The 11,644-nt window shown below is 33.6% G+C and overlaps 2 protein-coding genes across 3 annotated transcripts; one reads left to right on the forward strand and one right to left on the reverse strand.

The window, feature by feature from the left end:
* Positions 1–812: 812 nt before the first annotated feature.
* On the reverse strand, positions 813–5,606 carry LOC110791575 (protein FAR1-RELATED SEQUENCE 5-like). 2 transcript variants are annotated; one of them, XR_008921114.1, is made up of 4 exons: positions 4,084–5,603; positions 2,154–3,104; positions 1,164–1,280; positions 813–1,055 (listed from the first exon to the last, which is right to left on the reverse strand). XR_008921114.1 is itself a non-coding variant. In XM_056828650.1 (3 exons), the coding sequence occupies exons 1-2, from the start codon at positions 5,433–5,435 to the stop codon at positions 2,159–2,161; spliced, it is 2,298 nt and encodes a 765-aa protein (XP_056684628.1). In that variant the 5' UTR covers positions 5,436–5,606; the 3' UTR covers positions 813–1,055; positions 2,154–2,158. The 2 variants fall into 2 exon arrangements, 1 of the variants encoding a protein (XP_056684628.1); XM_056828650.1 differs by lacking the exon at positions 1,164–1,280 and having other exon boundaries at positions 4,084–5,606.
* A 202-nt stretch (positions 5,607–5,808) lies between these two features.
* On the forward strand, positions 5,809–9,612 carry LOC130461699 (uncharacterized). Its single transcript, XM_056829870.1, has 6 exons — positions 5,809–5,847; positions 6,891–6,978; positions 7,284–7,442; positions 8,418–8,439; positions 8,527–8,590; positions 8,706–9,612. Exons 1-6 carry the CDS (start codon positions 5,809–5,811, stop codon positions 8,793–8,795), a joined length of 462 nt encoding a protein of 153 aa, XP_056685848.1. The 3' UTR covers positions 8,796–9,612.
* The last annotated feature ends 2,032 nt before the right edge of the window (positions 9,613–11,644 follow it).

The raw sequence follows: 11,644 nt of genomic DNA on the forward strand, positions 1-11,644 counted from the left end.
TTGCTCATTATTTATAAATGAGCAAATATCAAAGATCTAATTTATATTTGGTGTTTGATAGCTCATTTGGTTTTATATGAGCAATTTTTTAATTTCGGAATTTAAACATTTGCTCATTATTTTACTAAATGAGCAATTTTAAATTTTAAATTTCGATATTTGAGCAAATTTTAAATTTCGAAGTTCGATATTTGCTCATTGATTGTAAATGATCAATATTTGAAGTTCGGTTTTTTTCTTTTGCTCATTGTTCCTAAATGAGCAAATATTAAAGTTCGGAATTTAAACATTTGCTCATTATTACTAAATGAGCAATTTTTAAAGTTTGGAATTTAAACATTTGCTCATTAATACTACATGAGCAAATGTTAAAGTTTCTAAATGAGCAAATACTAAATGAGCAAATAGGAGTCTAAACATTTGCTCATTTGTCTCTAAATGAGCAAATTTTAAATTTCGAACTTCGATATTTGCTCATTGATTGGAAATGAGCAAAATTTGGAAGTTAAAAGTTAAACATTAGTTCATTGTTTTTAAATAAGAAAATTTTGAATTTCAATTTAATATTTGCTCATTGTATTTAAATGAACAAAAAATATAGATTAGATTCTAAATATTTGCTCATTATTCTAAATGAGCAAATATTTAAGTTTCGAATCCAAATATTTGCTCATTTGTTTATAAATGAGCAAATTTTAATATTCCTTATGTTTTGCACTCCTCTACTGAACAATGCAGTTCAGATCATCAATGCAGTTCACAAGAAATAAATAGAACACTGAACTAAGCAGTGCAAGATGTAACACAAGAAATAAACACAGCAAAAATATTTTCTCATTTGTTTCCAGTGCCAATTGTATTCCACAATAATTAGTTGTTACACTTAAATACGTTCCAAAATGTACAAAATTGTACTCAAAAAGAATAACTAAGCAGGAAATGTTTATGTTGCTTTTGCTCATTCTTCCCAAAGCTTCCCTTGCTAAGCATTCAGCAGCTTCTTGACGATCATCTACGTGCCTAAATATGTCCACTGCTTCTAGATTCCTAGTTACCTGAGAGAGCCAAAGAGAATGTTTCTAGTAAATAATGTCCACTGATCCGGAAAGAGCATTACACAACTATGAATGAATACTGATCGAGTGAGTACATTAATTACTAACCTGTGATGTTGATGTTGATGTTGATGTTGTGGCATCAGATTAAACCAGACAGGAGATTTGAGAGGGGTTTGTAAGTTGGGGCATTGTGAAAACAAGGTTACCCTATCATCTAGTAGGCTGTAACCAAACAGAATTACACTTCCAGTCAGAGGTTTACAATAACCAAACAGAATTACACACAACAACTATAACAGAATAGAGATGGGTGGGTGATCAAGAGATCACGAACGTAACATTAATAGAGTAACCATTCTGTTATCTTTGCCACGTGAAATAAATAATTCTAGGTTAAAACACTTATTACTAGTCACACTTTCTGATCCGCAAAAGAGACAATATCTTCCCCTCTAGCCCTTACAGTAATATCGAGTTACAGAACCGACAACAATAAATGGTTACTCCATCTTGCAGAGTGGATTAAGATTTTGAGGTTTTTACTCGTGATCATTACCCCCAATCAGCACATAAAATTCAAAACCGCACCCAGTAATCCAGGAATCTATCATAGCTTACTTTATACTTTACCCGACCCCGACCCCCCTCCTCCTGACACACCTCTCCTTCAACCCTCTGTAAATTAATTCTAATCCCTCTCCAAAAGGAAAATGCAATATGTTGAGCTAACAACAATAAACAACTAGGCAAGAGTATATATTGACCATCAACATTTAGGGAAAACTTGCCCACCAGCAGAAAATCAGGAGGAGACTTACAGTAAGAAGGTATTAAAAGAATAATTGTGTTGATGTTGATGGTCAATATATACTCTTGCCTATCATCTAGTAGGCTGTAAGAAGATACAAATTTGAGATCATCATCATTAACAAAGTAGACACAATTCCCTTGGACTCCATGAAAACACCACACATCAAAACTTAATCTTAAGCTAGAATTCATGTAAACCCCATACATCAAAACTTAACTGGTGAAAAGGTGCCAAAAACACAGATTGACAGAAAGTAAATAAGCTGAATTTAATTTGGCAGTTACCTTGCTTAGGTTGTAGTTTTGTTCGGGCAGTTACGACTGTCGTGATAATCATATGCCCCACAAGCTTTACATTTTCTTTTGGGTTTCTGACTTTGCTCAATTGCTGCCTCCTTTTCTCCTACTATTCTATGTCTCTTGCCTTTATTCTTTGATGGTATTGGATTTTGGATATTGAGGTTAGAAGACGCACTAGGACCAACAAAAAGCTCCATCTCTTGAGTTTTTGTCATTGGCACACACTTTCCTTTTTCTACCAAATTCTTACTAAAATCTCTAAGATTATCGAGAAATTGTTGCAAATTTTCCTCATTTCCCTCTGCAAGGCCTACACAGTTAAAAATCTCCGACCAGACTTCCCCTAACATTTTAGTTGTTGTGTTCATCTTCCTACATTCTTCAAGGAAGTTACCATGCATATCAAAAATTAGCCTTTTGGTTGCCTCTTTTGTCCATCGATCAAGAATGTAGTACTCTGGAATCTTTGTAACTTGTCTTGCATTTAAAACACATATTGCATGTTTACATAAAATCCCCAATCTCTCAAACAATTTGCAAGAACATGATGTCATGAGATTTCCAGAATTAAATGTTACCTTACTTGTTTTCTGTCGAGAATGGTCCATGACTTGTGCGATTTCAATATTTTCTTCCATTCTAATAGAACTAATCCCACATCTGAAACAAGCCTTGTACACCTCATCCTGGAACATGTAGAACATTTTTCTGGTATACACCTCAGCTGCATGTTTCTCCAAAGGCAATGGAGTTATAAATTGAGGAACAGAGTGAATGGATTCTGTATTTAGCTTATCTTGCTTGTGCCTTTGTGCATCCATTGCACTTTCAAAACGCATGTAGAATTCTACAAGTGTCACATGCGGATTGGTGAAATTATTGAAAAAACTATTCTCACTTTCTGATCTAGAGGTAGTTCTTAAAATGCCTCCTAACCTGCATTCAATAGCTTAACATATGAAATTTATGACATTTAAAACAAAAAAGTAATCAAAAAATTTTCTGCTCATTTGCACAAATGAGTAATATTTTTGCTCATTTAGACAAATGAGTAAATTTTCTACACAAGTAACTATTATGGTTTGAACAGATTTCTGCTCATTTCCAAAAATGAGTACCTTTTTTGCTCATTTAGCCAAATGAGTAAATTTGTTTTGCTCATTTGTCTAAATGAGTAAATTTATTTTACTCATTTAGACAAATGAGTAAATGAATTTTGCTCATTTGCAGAAATTAAAGTTTTTGATTTTAAATGAGTAAATTTATTTTGCTCATTTGTCTAAATGAGTAAATTTATTTTGCTCATTTGTCTAAATGAGTAAATTTATTTTACTCATTTAAACAAATGAGTAAATGAATTTTGCTCATTTGCAGAAATTAAAGTTTCTGATTATGAATGAGTAAATATATTTTGCTCATTTGTTTAAATGAGTAAATTTATTGAGATGAATGCAATTCCAAAACCCCAAATCAAACCAAATTTGAATTACACAAAATGCAAACATCATCTGAACAATAAAAAAACAACACCCCAATTATAGAAAAGGAGCAAGAATAATTAATAAAAAAAACAAAAGTTGTACCTAATTAATCAAAAAAGGCACAGAAAAAATCAGAAACCCACAAATCTAATAAGGCAGGATTCAAGAAGACAGGATACAAGAAGACTTCAAAAAAGTGAATGCAGGACGTAACTGATCTGGAAAGAGCATTCTCAGCAACTTAATCTTAAGCTAGACTTCAAGTAAACACCATACATCACAACTTAACTGGTGAAAGGTGCCAAAAAAAACAGATTGACAGAAAGTAAATAAGCAGAAATGATATCAAATTTTTGATGAGATTAAATTAGATTAACAAAATAACAAAATTTGACATCAATGCATATTAATAAAGAGAGAAAATGCTGCCATACCTGAGATCTCTAAAGTAGCATGGTATCCAATGTTCTCTTATTGAAAACATATGTTGGAACCAACCATTCTCCACAAGGTTATATTGAACCATAAGCGAGTTCCAAGTAGCTTCAAATTCCTCGGATTCTTGTTCCATGTCCCACACACACTCATTTAACAACTTAAGAAAATCTTCATCTTGTTTGAGCTCAGGGCCTACTTTTTCAGGAACTTTTTTCATTATATGCCACAAACAAAGTCGGTGGCGAGTGTTAACAAACACCTCATTTATGGCAACTTTCATTGCCGGATCTTGATCGGTTATCAAATATCTAGGCTCACAATTTCCCATAGCATTAAGGAAAGTCCTAAAAAGCCATTCAAATGATTGAGCATCTTCTTTAGAAAGTAAACCAACCCCAAATGTTATGCAAGACTTGTGATGGTCTACTCCGGTGAAAGGAGCTAAAACCATTGAGTATGTGTTGGAGTCGTAGGTGCAATCAAAGGATATCATCTCTCCAAACAATGAATAATTTTTACGGCTAGTTGCATCCGCCCAAAACAGATGGGAAACATGATCATGTTCATCTAGGGCATAATCAAAGTAGAACCCATTGAAAACATCTCTTTTTCGTATAAAATTCTCAATTAACATCTTAGCATCATCACCCTTGATGTGCTCCTTCAAATCTCTATGAAAGTTCATAAAGTCTTTCATTGTGGCTCCAACATTGTCGTAACTACCTACATTTTCCTTAAATAGCCGAAAAGATTTCGTTGGCCCAATGTTCATTCTTGTATTATTATTCACAAAATTCTTGTGAACCATCGTCATTTTCCTTGAACTTCTCAAATATGGCATGGATGTAGGAGAGGCTAGGCAATGGTTATGAGGCTCAAAAAATTTGGTAACTTTGTATTCTCCATCTTCATTGATAAGATTCCAAATGATTCTAGCCTTGCAACCAACTCGCTTTGAGTTTCTTTTACGGCGTCGCTTCCCTTTTTCATCATAATTACCTTCGGATTCTAAGATACCTTCTCTACTACAAAGATAATACTTTTGAATGATACCTTTGCTATTCTTGTATACCGTAGCTGAACGAACGTCAAAACCACATATTACAGCATACTCCTTATAAAATTCGATAGCCTTTTCTAAAGTTTTGAATCCCATTCCTTCACGTGGTTTCTTATCTTCAACACAATATGGAATCCATTCCCTAGTTCCATCTTGAGTCAGATATGTTTCTGCTCTAGGACTTCGAATATATTCGATTGGTGTAGGTTGTTCTGTAGGCACTGTAGAGACTGGTGTAGGCGCCGTAGGTACTGTTCTATGCTCCATAGGTTCTGTTGTAGACTCCATAGGGACTGTCGTAGGCACTGTAGATACTCTTGTAGGATTTGCAGGCCCCTCCTTTGCAGGCTCTGTAGGCTCTGTTGTAGGAACTGCAGTAGGAACTGAAATAGGCAATGCACAAGCCAAAAATAATTACATATATTAAATGAAAGCAGTAACAATCAGATTCAAGCAAAACAAAATTAATTTGCTCATTTGACCAAATGAGCAAAATTTAATATTCCAGGCAGTTACTGCTTGTGCAAAAATTTGCTCATTTGACCAAATGAGCAAAATTAAAATGAGCAAAATTAAAATTAAAATTAAAATGACCAAATGAGCAAAATTAAAATTTGCTCATTTGACCAAATGAGCAAAATTAATTTGCTCATTTGACCAAATGAGCAAATTTACATATTTCAGGCTTTTACTGCTTGTGGTAAAGTTTGCTCATTTGACCAAATGAGCAAAATTTAATATTCCAGGCAGTTACTGCCTGTGCTAAAATTTGCTCATTTGACCAAATGAGCAAAATAATTTCTTCCACACATTTACTGATTTTGTCCATATTTGCTCATTTGAACAAATGAGCAAATAATTTCCAAAAAATCAGTTTTGCTTCCGTAATTAGCATAAATGAGCAAAATTAGCATAAATGAGCAAAATTGATTCACCCTAAATAGTTGTAACAACTTTGCTCATTTGCTCAATTGGGGGTTTACACTCTAAACAGTTGCAACAATTTTGCTCATTTGGTCAATTGGTTCACATCCTAAATACTTGCAACAATTTTGCTCATTTGCTCAATTGGTTCACACCCTAAATACTTGCAACAATTTTGCTCATTTGCTCAATTGGTTCACACCTTAAACAGTTGAAACAATTTTGCTCATTTGCTCAATTGGTTCACACCCTAAACAGTTGAAACAATTTTGCTCATTTGCTCAATTGATTATCAGTTGCACTCTCTTTTTTGTTTCTTCAAAAACCAAACAGCAGGGACTTTAAACCCTTCCTAAAACTCAACATGAGTAATTAAAAATTTATGCAATTTACATACCTAATTTTCGCAATTTTCATTCAAAATTACTAATCAACTCTATTCACTATAAATTAATTATTGTTTCATTTATTTTAATATTTTCGCAATTAAAAACAGGGGTTTACTCTCCCTTTCAATTTCTCATGAACAACCAAAGACACAATCAAAATTTATGCAAAATTCATTCAAAATTAACGCAATTTTAATCAATTCATGTTCACAATTAATTTGTAATTTGTTCAATAATTTCGAAAGTTTAGTTTTAAAATTAAAGCTAATTAATTTCAACTAAAAATTAAAAAAAGTACCTTCCATTATGGACGAATTTGAATAGCTTAGCAAGAAGGATGATAAAAACGAGTTGGAAGAATTAATTCTTGGTTTCAGCCATGGACGAATTGCTCATGATTTCTTTAATTCTTGTTTCTTGGATTTCCTAGGTTTTCGCCATTGAAGAGTTTTCGAAAGAAGAAAGAGAATTGTCGGGGTTTGGGGGGAAATTATGTGGCGTTATTTCTTGGTTTGGGGGTTTGTCGCGTTTTTTTCACGCGCCAGATCTACGGCTCAGAATTTCGCGAGATCTACGGCTACGATGGCTTCCTATTCTTCCCATTTTAATGTCCTTCTCATTGGAGGGGGACCCTATATATATATATATATATATATATATAAATCGGGATCTGGTGAGAACCACCCCTTAAGATGAGAACTGAGAACTAATCTCAGCCGTCGATCAAATCAATCTAACAGCTCATATTTCACCAGCTCAAATCAGTCATTAAGGGTGTTTTGGTAAATGTACGCCGCTGAATGACCTCCTTCCCACACATTAGCTGTTGCCATAATTCTTTCTCTCTCTTCATTCAGTTTTCTCTCTCCTCCTACAAATCCTCTCTCCTATCGGGTTTCGTCTTCTTCAACTTCGTTGATTCTCGTTGTTCTTGCAAATATCTTCATATTTTTTTGCGAATTTCTTCCAATTAATTTTCCAGGTACATATTTGATTTTTTGGATTTTGTTTCAGTTTTTGCTATTTTTATTTCTCTCTTCATTCAATTAGTATGAAGTTGTTCTTCGATTTTGCTGATTATTTGGTTGTTCTTCGATTTTTATGTTCATGTATTTGATTTGTGTTCAATTAGGTTTTTGAAAAATGTGTTGTTCCCTTATTCATGTTCCCTACCTTGTTCTATTGATAATTTCGACTGATTTTACAAATTAGGGTTTTGAATTAGTGTTTGTTTGTTTGTTTGTTTAATTTGGTTAAATTAGTGTTTTCTATTGATTAATTTTTTTATTATTCAAATGTGTTGTATATTTGTAAGAGAAATAATTGAGTCATCTTTAGCACCACTCTAGAGCAAAGAAGATCTGATATTAAAAAAAGGGAGGATTTCTTGTATGTTTTAAACCATAAAGAATTGTATGTTTTACTTTGAGTTGGTTTGCTGGGGTCTTGTACATGTTCTGTCTGCAGTATGGTTCAGGTAAGGTCTGCAGATTGTGTGCATTTCATGTTCTGTAGAGAGGCAGTTGCTAGTATTCAGATTGTGTTGAACATTTAGTGACATCTTTTATTTGCAGTGATAACAGATGGATGCTCCCAGCTCTGCAAGTTTGATTTACGTTGTTGTCTTTAGTTATTGTAGTATAAACCTATCAGTCATCTGTTAGGATTAAGAGTCTGCATATATCAGTGACAATGCAGACTGAAGATGTGCATATATTAGGAGTCTCCCTTTTAACTAGAGATGTGAAAGTGACAATGAAAGGTGTAGGAACTCTTGGAGAACTGACATTCACTGATAATTCAAGCTGCATAAGATTATAAGAAGCAGACAGTTCAGATTAAAATGGCAACTATTGTAATATTTAGTATTTTCTTTGATCTTACCTTTCTGCATTACGAAATGTTATGTTGCACTGATAACGTTTCATCATTGGCATGACATTTCTGCTGACTGAAGTTGGTTACAGCACCTGTCATTGGTGAGACATCGGTCTATCTACCTTAGAATGTGATTCAAGAAGTGTAGAGCCTGGTTATGAGATGGTAATTTGTGTTTTCTGCTGCAGGTGTCATGTGATGGAGGTGGAATCCTTTGAGAGTGAAGAAGTTGCAAAGCTTGTTAGTATCAAGGTCAGCTTAATTTTTTATTCAAGTCTTTTGTTTCTGTAGATTCCTATTTGTTTTGTTGGAGGCATTGAGATCCTTGGAGCTATATCTATTTAACGATATATTGTCTTCATACCAGGTTGACAGGGTGATAAGGCCGGATGTTGACATGGTGATAAGGTCGGATGTTGACAAGGCCGGATGTCAGACCAGAGAATGGGGCTGCTAGGTAAAAAAAAAAAAAGCCTTTGCTTTTGAATTATTTTGATTTACTTCAATTCTTTTGGTTTTTTCTTTACTTTTTTTTATTCTATTTAAAAACACCAGCCTACTAGCTCAACTGGTAAAACATTGTGCAAAAGCACAAAAGATGTGGGTTCGAATCCCTCGTAGGTTCGTTTACTTTAGAGTCTATAATGTTTACTTTTGAGTTTCCTTTATTTACTTTAGAGTCTATATTGTTTACTTTTGAGTATATATTGTCTACTTTTGAGTTTATATGATTTATTTCTTAGATTTTTCGAATTCTTTCGGAATTTTCCTTCACCTTGAAGCTAGTTAAAGGGTTGCTGGGTTCGTTTGGAGTTGGCATAGGAATTGTTCAATGAAATGACAAAGGTACTCATTTCTGTGCTATTTGATGATATTTACTTTTGAATTGATTCTATTTACTATTACGGATCCTTTATCTACTTTTAAATTGAACAAAAGGTAAAGCATATAAGTGTATTCTTATTACTCCTTTATTTTAAATAACACTAGCCTACTAGCTCAACAGAGGCGTAGAGCTTTGTGCAAAAGATGCGGGTTTGAATCACACGTAGGTTCATATATCTTTACTTTTGGTATTTATTCATTTACTTTTTGTATAAATTTATTTACTTTTAGTTTAAAAACCTTTACTTTGACCGTTTTACCTCATATAATTCTTTCTTATTCGATTACTTTTGCTACGTATATACTAACTACTACTCTAGATGAAAGGTCTCCTATTGGTTGATGTTAATCATTTACTTTTGAATCACTTCTATTTACTTTTACGAGGTTTCTATCTACTTTTCGATTGAATAAAAGAAAATTTATGTAATCTATTTTAGACAAAAAGTTTAAATATCCTCACAAAAGGCATATCAAGTGAAAGTTTTGGATCACAATTAAGAAGCTAAATACGTCATTTACGGCAAAGGCTTATACGAATTCATAACTTGCTTTACGAATTTACTTTTGAAGCAAATTGATTTACTTTTACCAAATTTTGATCTACTTTTTCAAATAGGGGGAGAAAAATACTTAAGGGGTGACTCCATTCACACAACTTACCTCTATGAATCTATACAACATGGATTTTTTTAGCAAACCCAGATGAATGACTAATCTCTGGAACATCCGAATTCATCCTTATAAATACATGTGTTCTCATCAACCTATGTAGGATTCGAACCTACATCCATGTGCAATGACACATTGCTCTCCCATTTGAGCTAATAGGTTTGTTTACTTTTAAAAGAAATTGTGTTTACTTTTGAGTTTATATTATGTACTCTTTAGAATTTTTTAATTACTTTATAATATTTTCAGTTACTTTATAGAAGAAAACAAACAAAATCCTACAAACCTACCACAAACACAACTGAGCAAAATAGGCGCCCCAAAAAACACTACTAAAAGAGTCAACAATGACCAAAATTGAAAAAACAGAAGCAACCCCATACACTGCTCTTTATGTCAACAACTGCCAACAACAGCCCAACTTCCAATCTGACCTGAAAAGCTCCTTGAATGCACCCAGCAATAACAGTTCAGACCAACAGTCAAAGAATAGAAAAATTATGTTGGAAAACAGACCCTAGCAGACCATATTATAACATACTCAGAAACAAACCAAGCTCACAAAATGTACACTCCAAACTCAAGCCAGAAAAAAACAACTCCCAGCCACGAGCACTTACCTCTAAACATTGCACGTTTTTTTAGCTCTGCAGCCAGGCTTAGAACATACACAAAAGAAGCTGATCTGCAGCAGCACAGAACAAAATAGAACACAAGCCACTGCATTTCTATAATAGTCGTCACAAGAATTCAGAACCAGGAAACCAGCCTCACGAGTTTACTTTTGAGCATAATTGATTTACTATTACCCTCAATTAAGAGCGCAAGAAGGACATCTGATTTTAATTTTGTAACGAACAACAACATCACCAACAGCAGGCTACAGAAGCAGCAACAAAACTATTAAGTCATCTGATTTTCTAGAGATTTAGGTTTACCTTTAGAGAGGTTTAGTTTACTTTTATAGATATTTAGTTTACTTTTGAATGAGCAGTTCTAAAGACCTGAAATTCACTGAAAAATAGGCACATATTGGAACAAGTCAGCAGAAAACCTCCCCTGCTTCATATCTGCATAATAGTGTCTGGCACGAGCATACCAATCATAACTCAAGTATGCTAAATCACCCACAGGAATGGATCTTCCAACTAGGCATTAACATTCCTGTGATCCAATTTGCTTCCTTTGGTCATTCTAAACTCTTAATAATGATTGTTTAAATTCAGCAGAACTCATAAGCAACAATTTTGGACAAATTAAAGAAGAATTAAGATACCTAAAAACAATCAAGCCTGAAACCTGATTTCGAAATCAATTCGATCAAATCAATATCTAACAATCTGAGTGAAGAAAATTCACATCCCTTACCAAATCACACAAATTCAAACCAAAATTCACAAAAGTTCAAGCGCAATAAACCTCGACAAAATTGACTAAAAATTCACTGAATTTGTAGTTATAGGTTGCGATTTTGTAGTGAATTATGGAAAAACACAAAAAAATAGGTGAAAATTACTTCTCCAAATCATATTACGGGACTCAAGTAATACCTGATTTTTGGCTTGCTTTTGCGATTGGAGTGAGTTATTCTTTTTCGCGTGAGAAACTAGAAGTAAATTCTTCAAATTAGCATTCAAATATGCAGCAAAACCATGACGATCTCCAAAATTTCGGGATCAATTTTCTGAAATTTTGAAAGAAAAATTGAAGAGAGAAATCGCAGTTTCAATTAATTAGTCAGGGGTTTGA

The sequence above is a fragment of the Spinacia oleracea genome, chromosome 5 (genome assembly GCF_020520425.1).
Source record: "Spinacia oleracea cultivar Varoflay chromosome 5, BTI_SOV_V1, whole genome shotgun sequence".
In the NCBI taxonomy this organism is placed as follows: Eukaryota; Viridiplantae; Streptophyta; class Magnoliopsida; order Caryophyllales; family Amaranthaceae; genus Spinacia; species Spinacia oleracea.

What these genes read in the sequence shown, in the direction of transcription:
- LOC130461699 (XM_056829870.1), top strand. Translation starts at nt 5,809, where the DNA reads ATGAGCAAATTTACATATTTCAGGCTTTTACTGCTTGTG. An exon ending in TCTTCCAATTAATTTTCCAG is followed by an intron (nt 7,443 to 8,417) that starts GTACATATTTGA and finishes TGCTGACTGAAG; the next exon opens with TTGGTTACAGCACCTGTCAT. An exon ending in GGTTACAGCACCTGTCATTG is followed by an intron (nt 8,440 to 8,526) that starts GTGAGACATCGG and finishes TTTCTGCTGCAG; the next exon opens with GTGTCATGTGATGGAGGTGG.
- LOC110791575 (XM_056828650.1), bottom strand. Translation starts at nt 5,435, where the DNA reads ATGGAGTCTACAACAGAACCTATGGAGCATAGAACAGTACCTACGGCG. An exon ending in TGCTACTTTAGAGATCTCAG is followed by an intron (nt 3,105 to 4,083) that starts GTATGGCAGCAT and finishes TATTGAATGCAG; the next exon opens with GTTAGGAGGCATTTTAAGAA.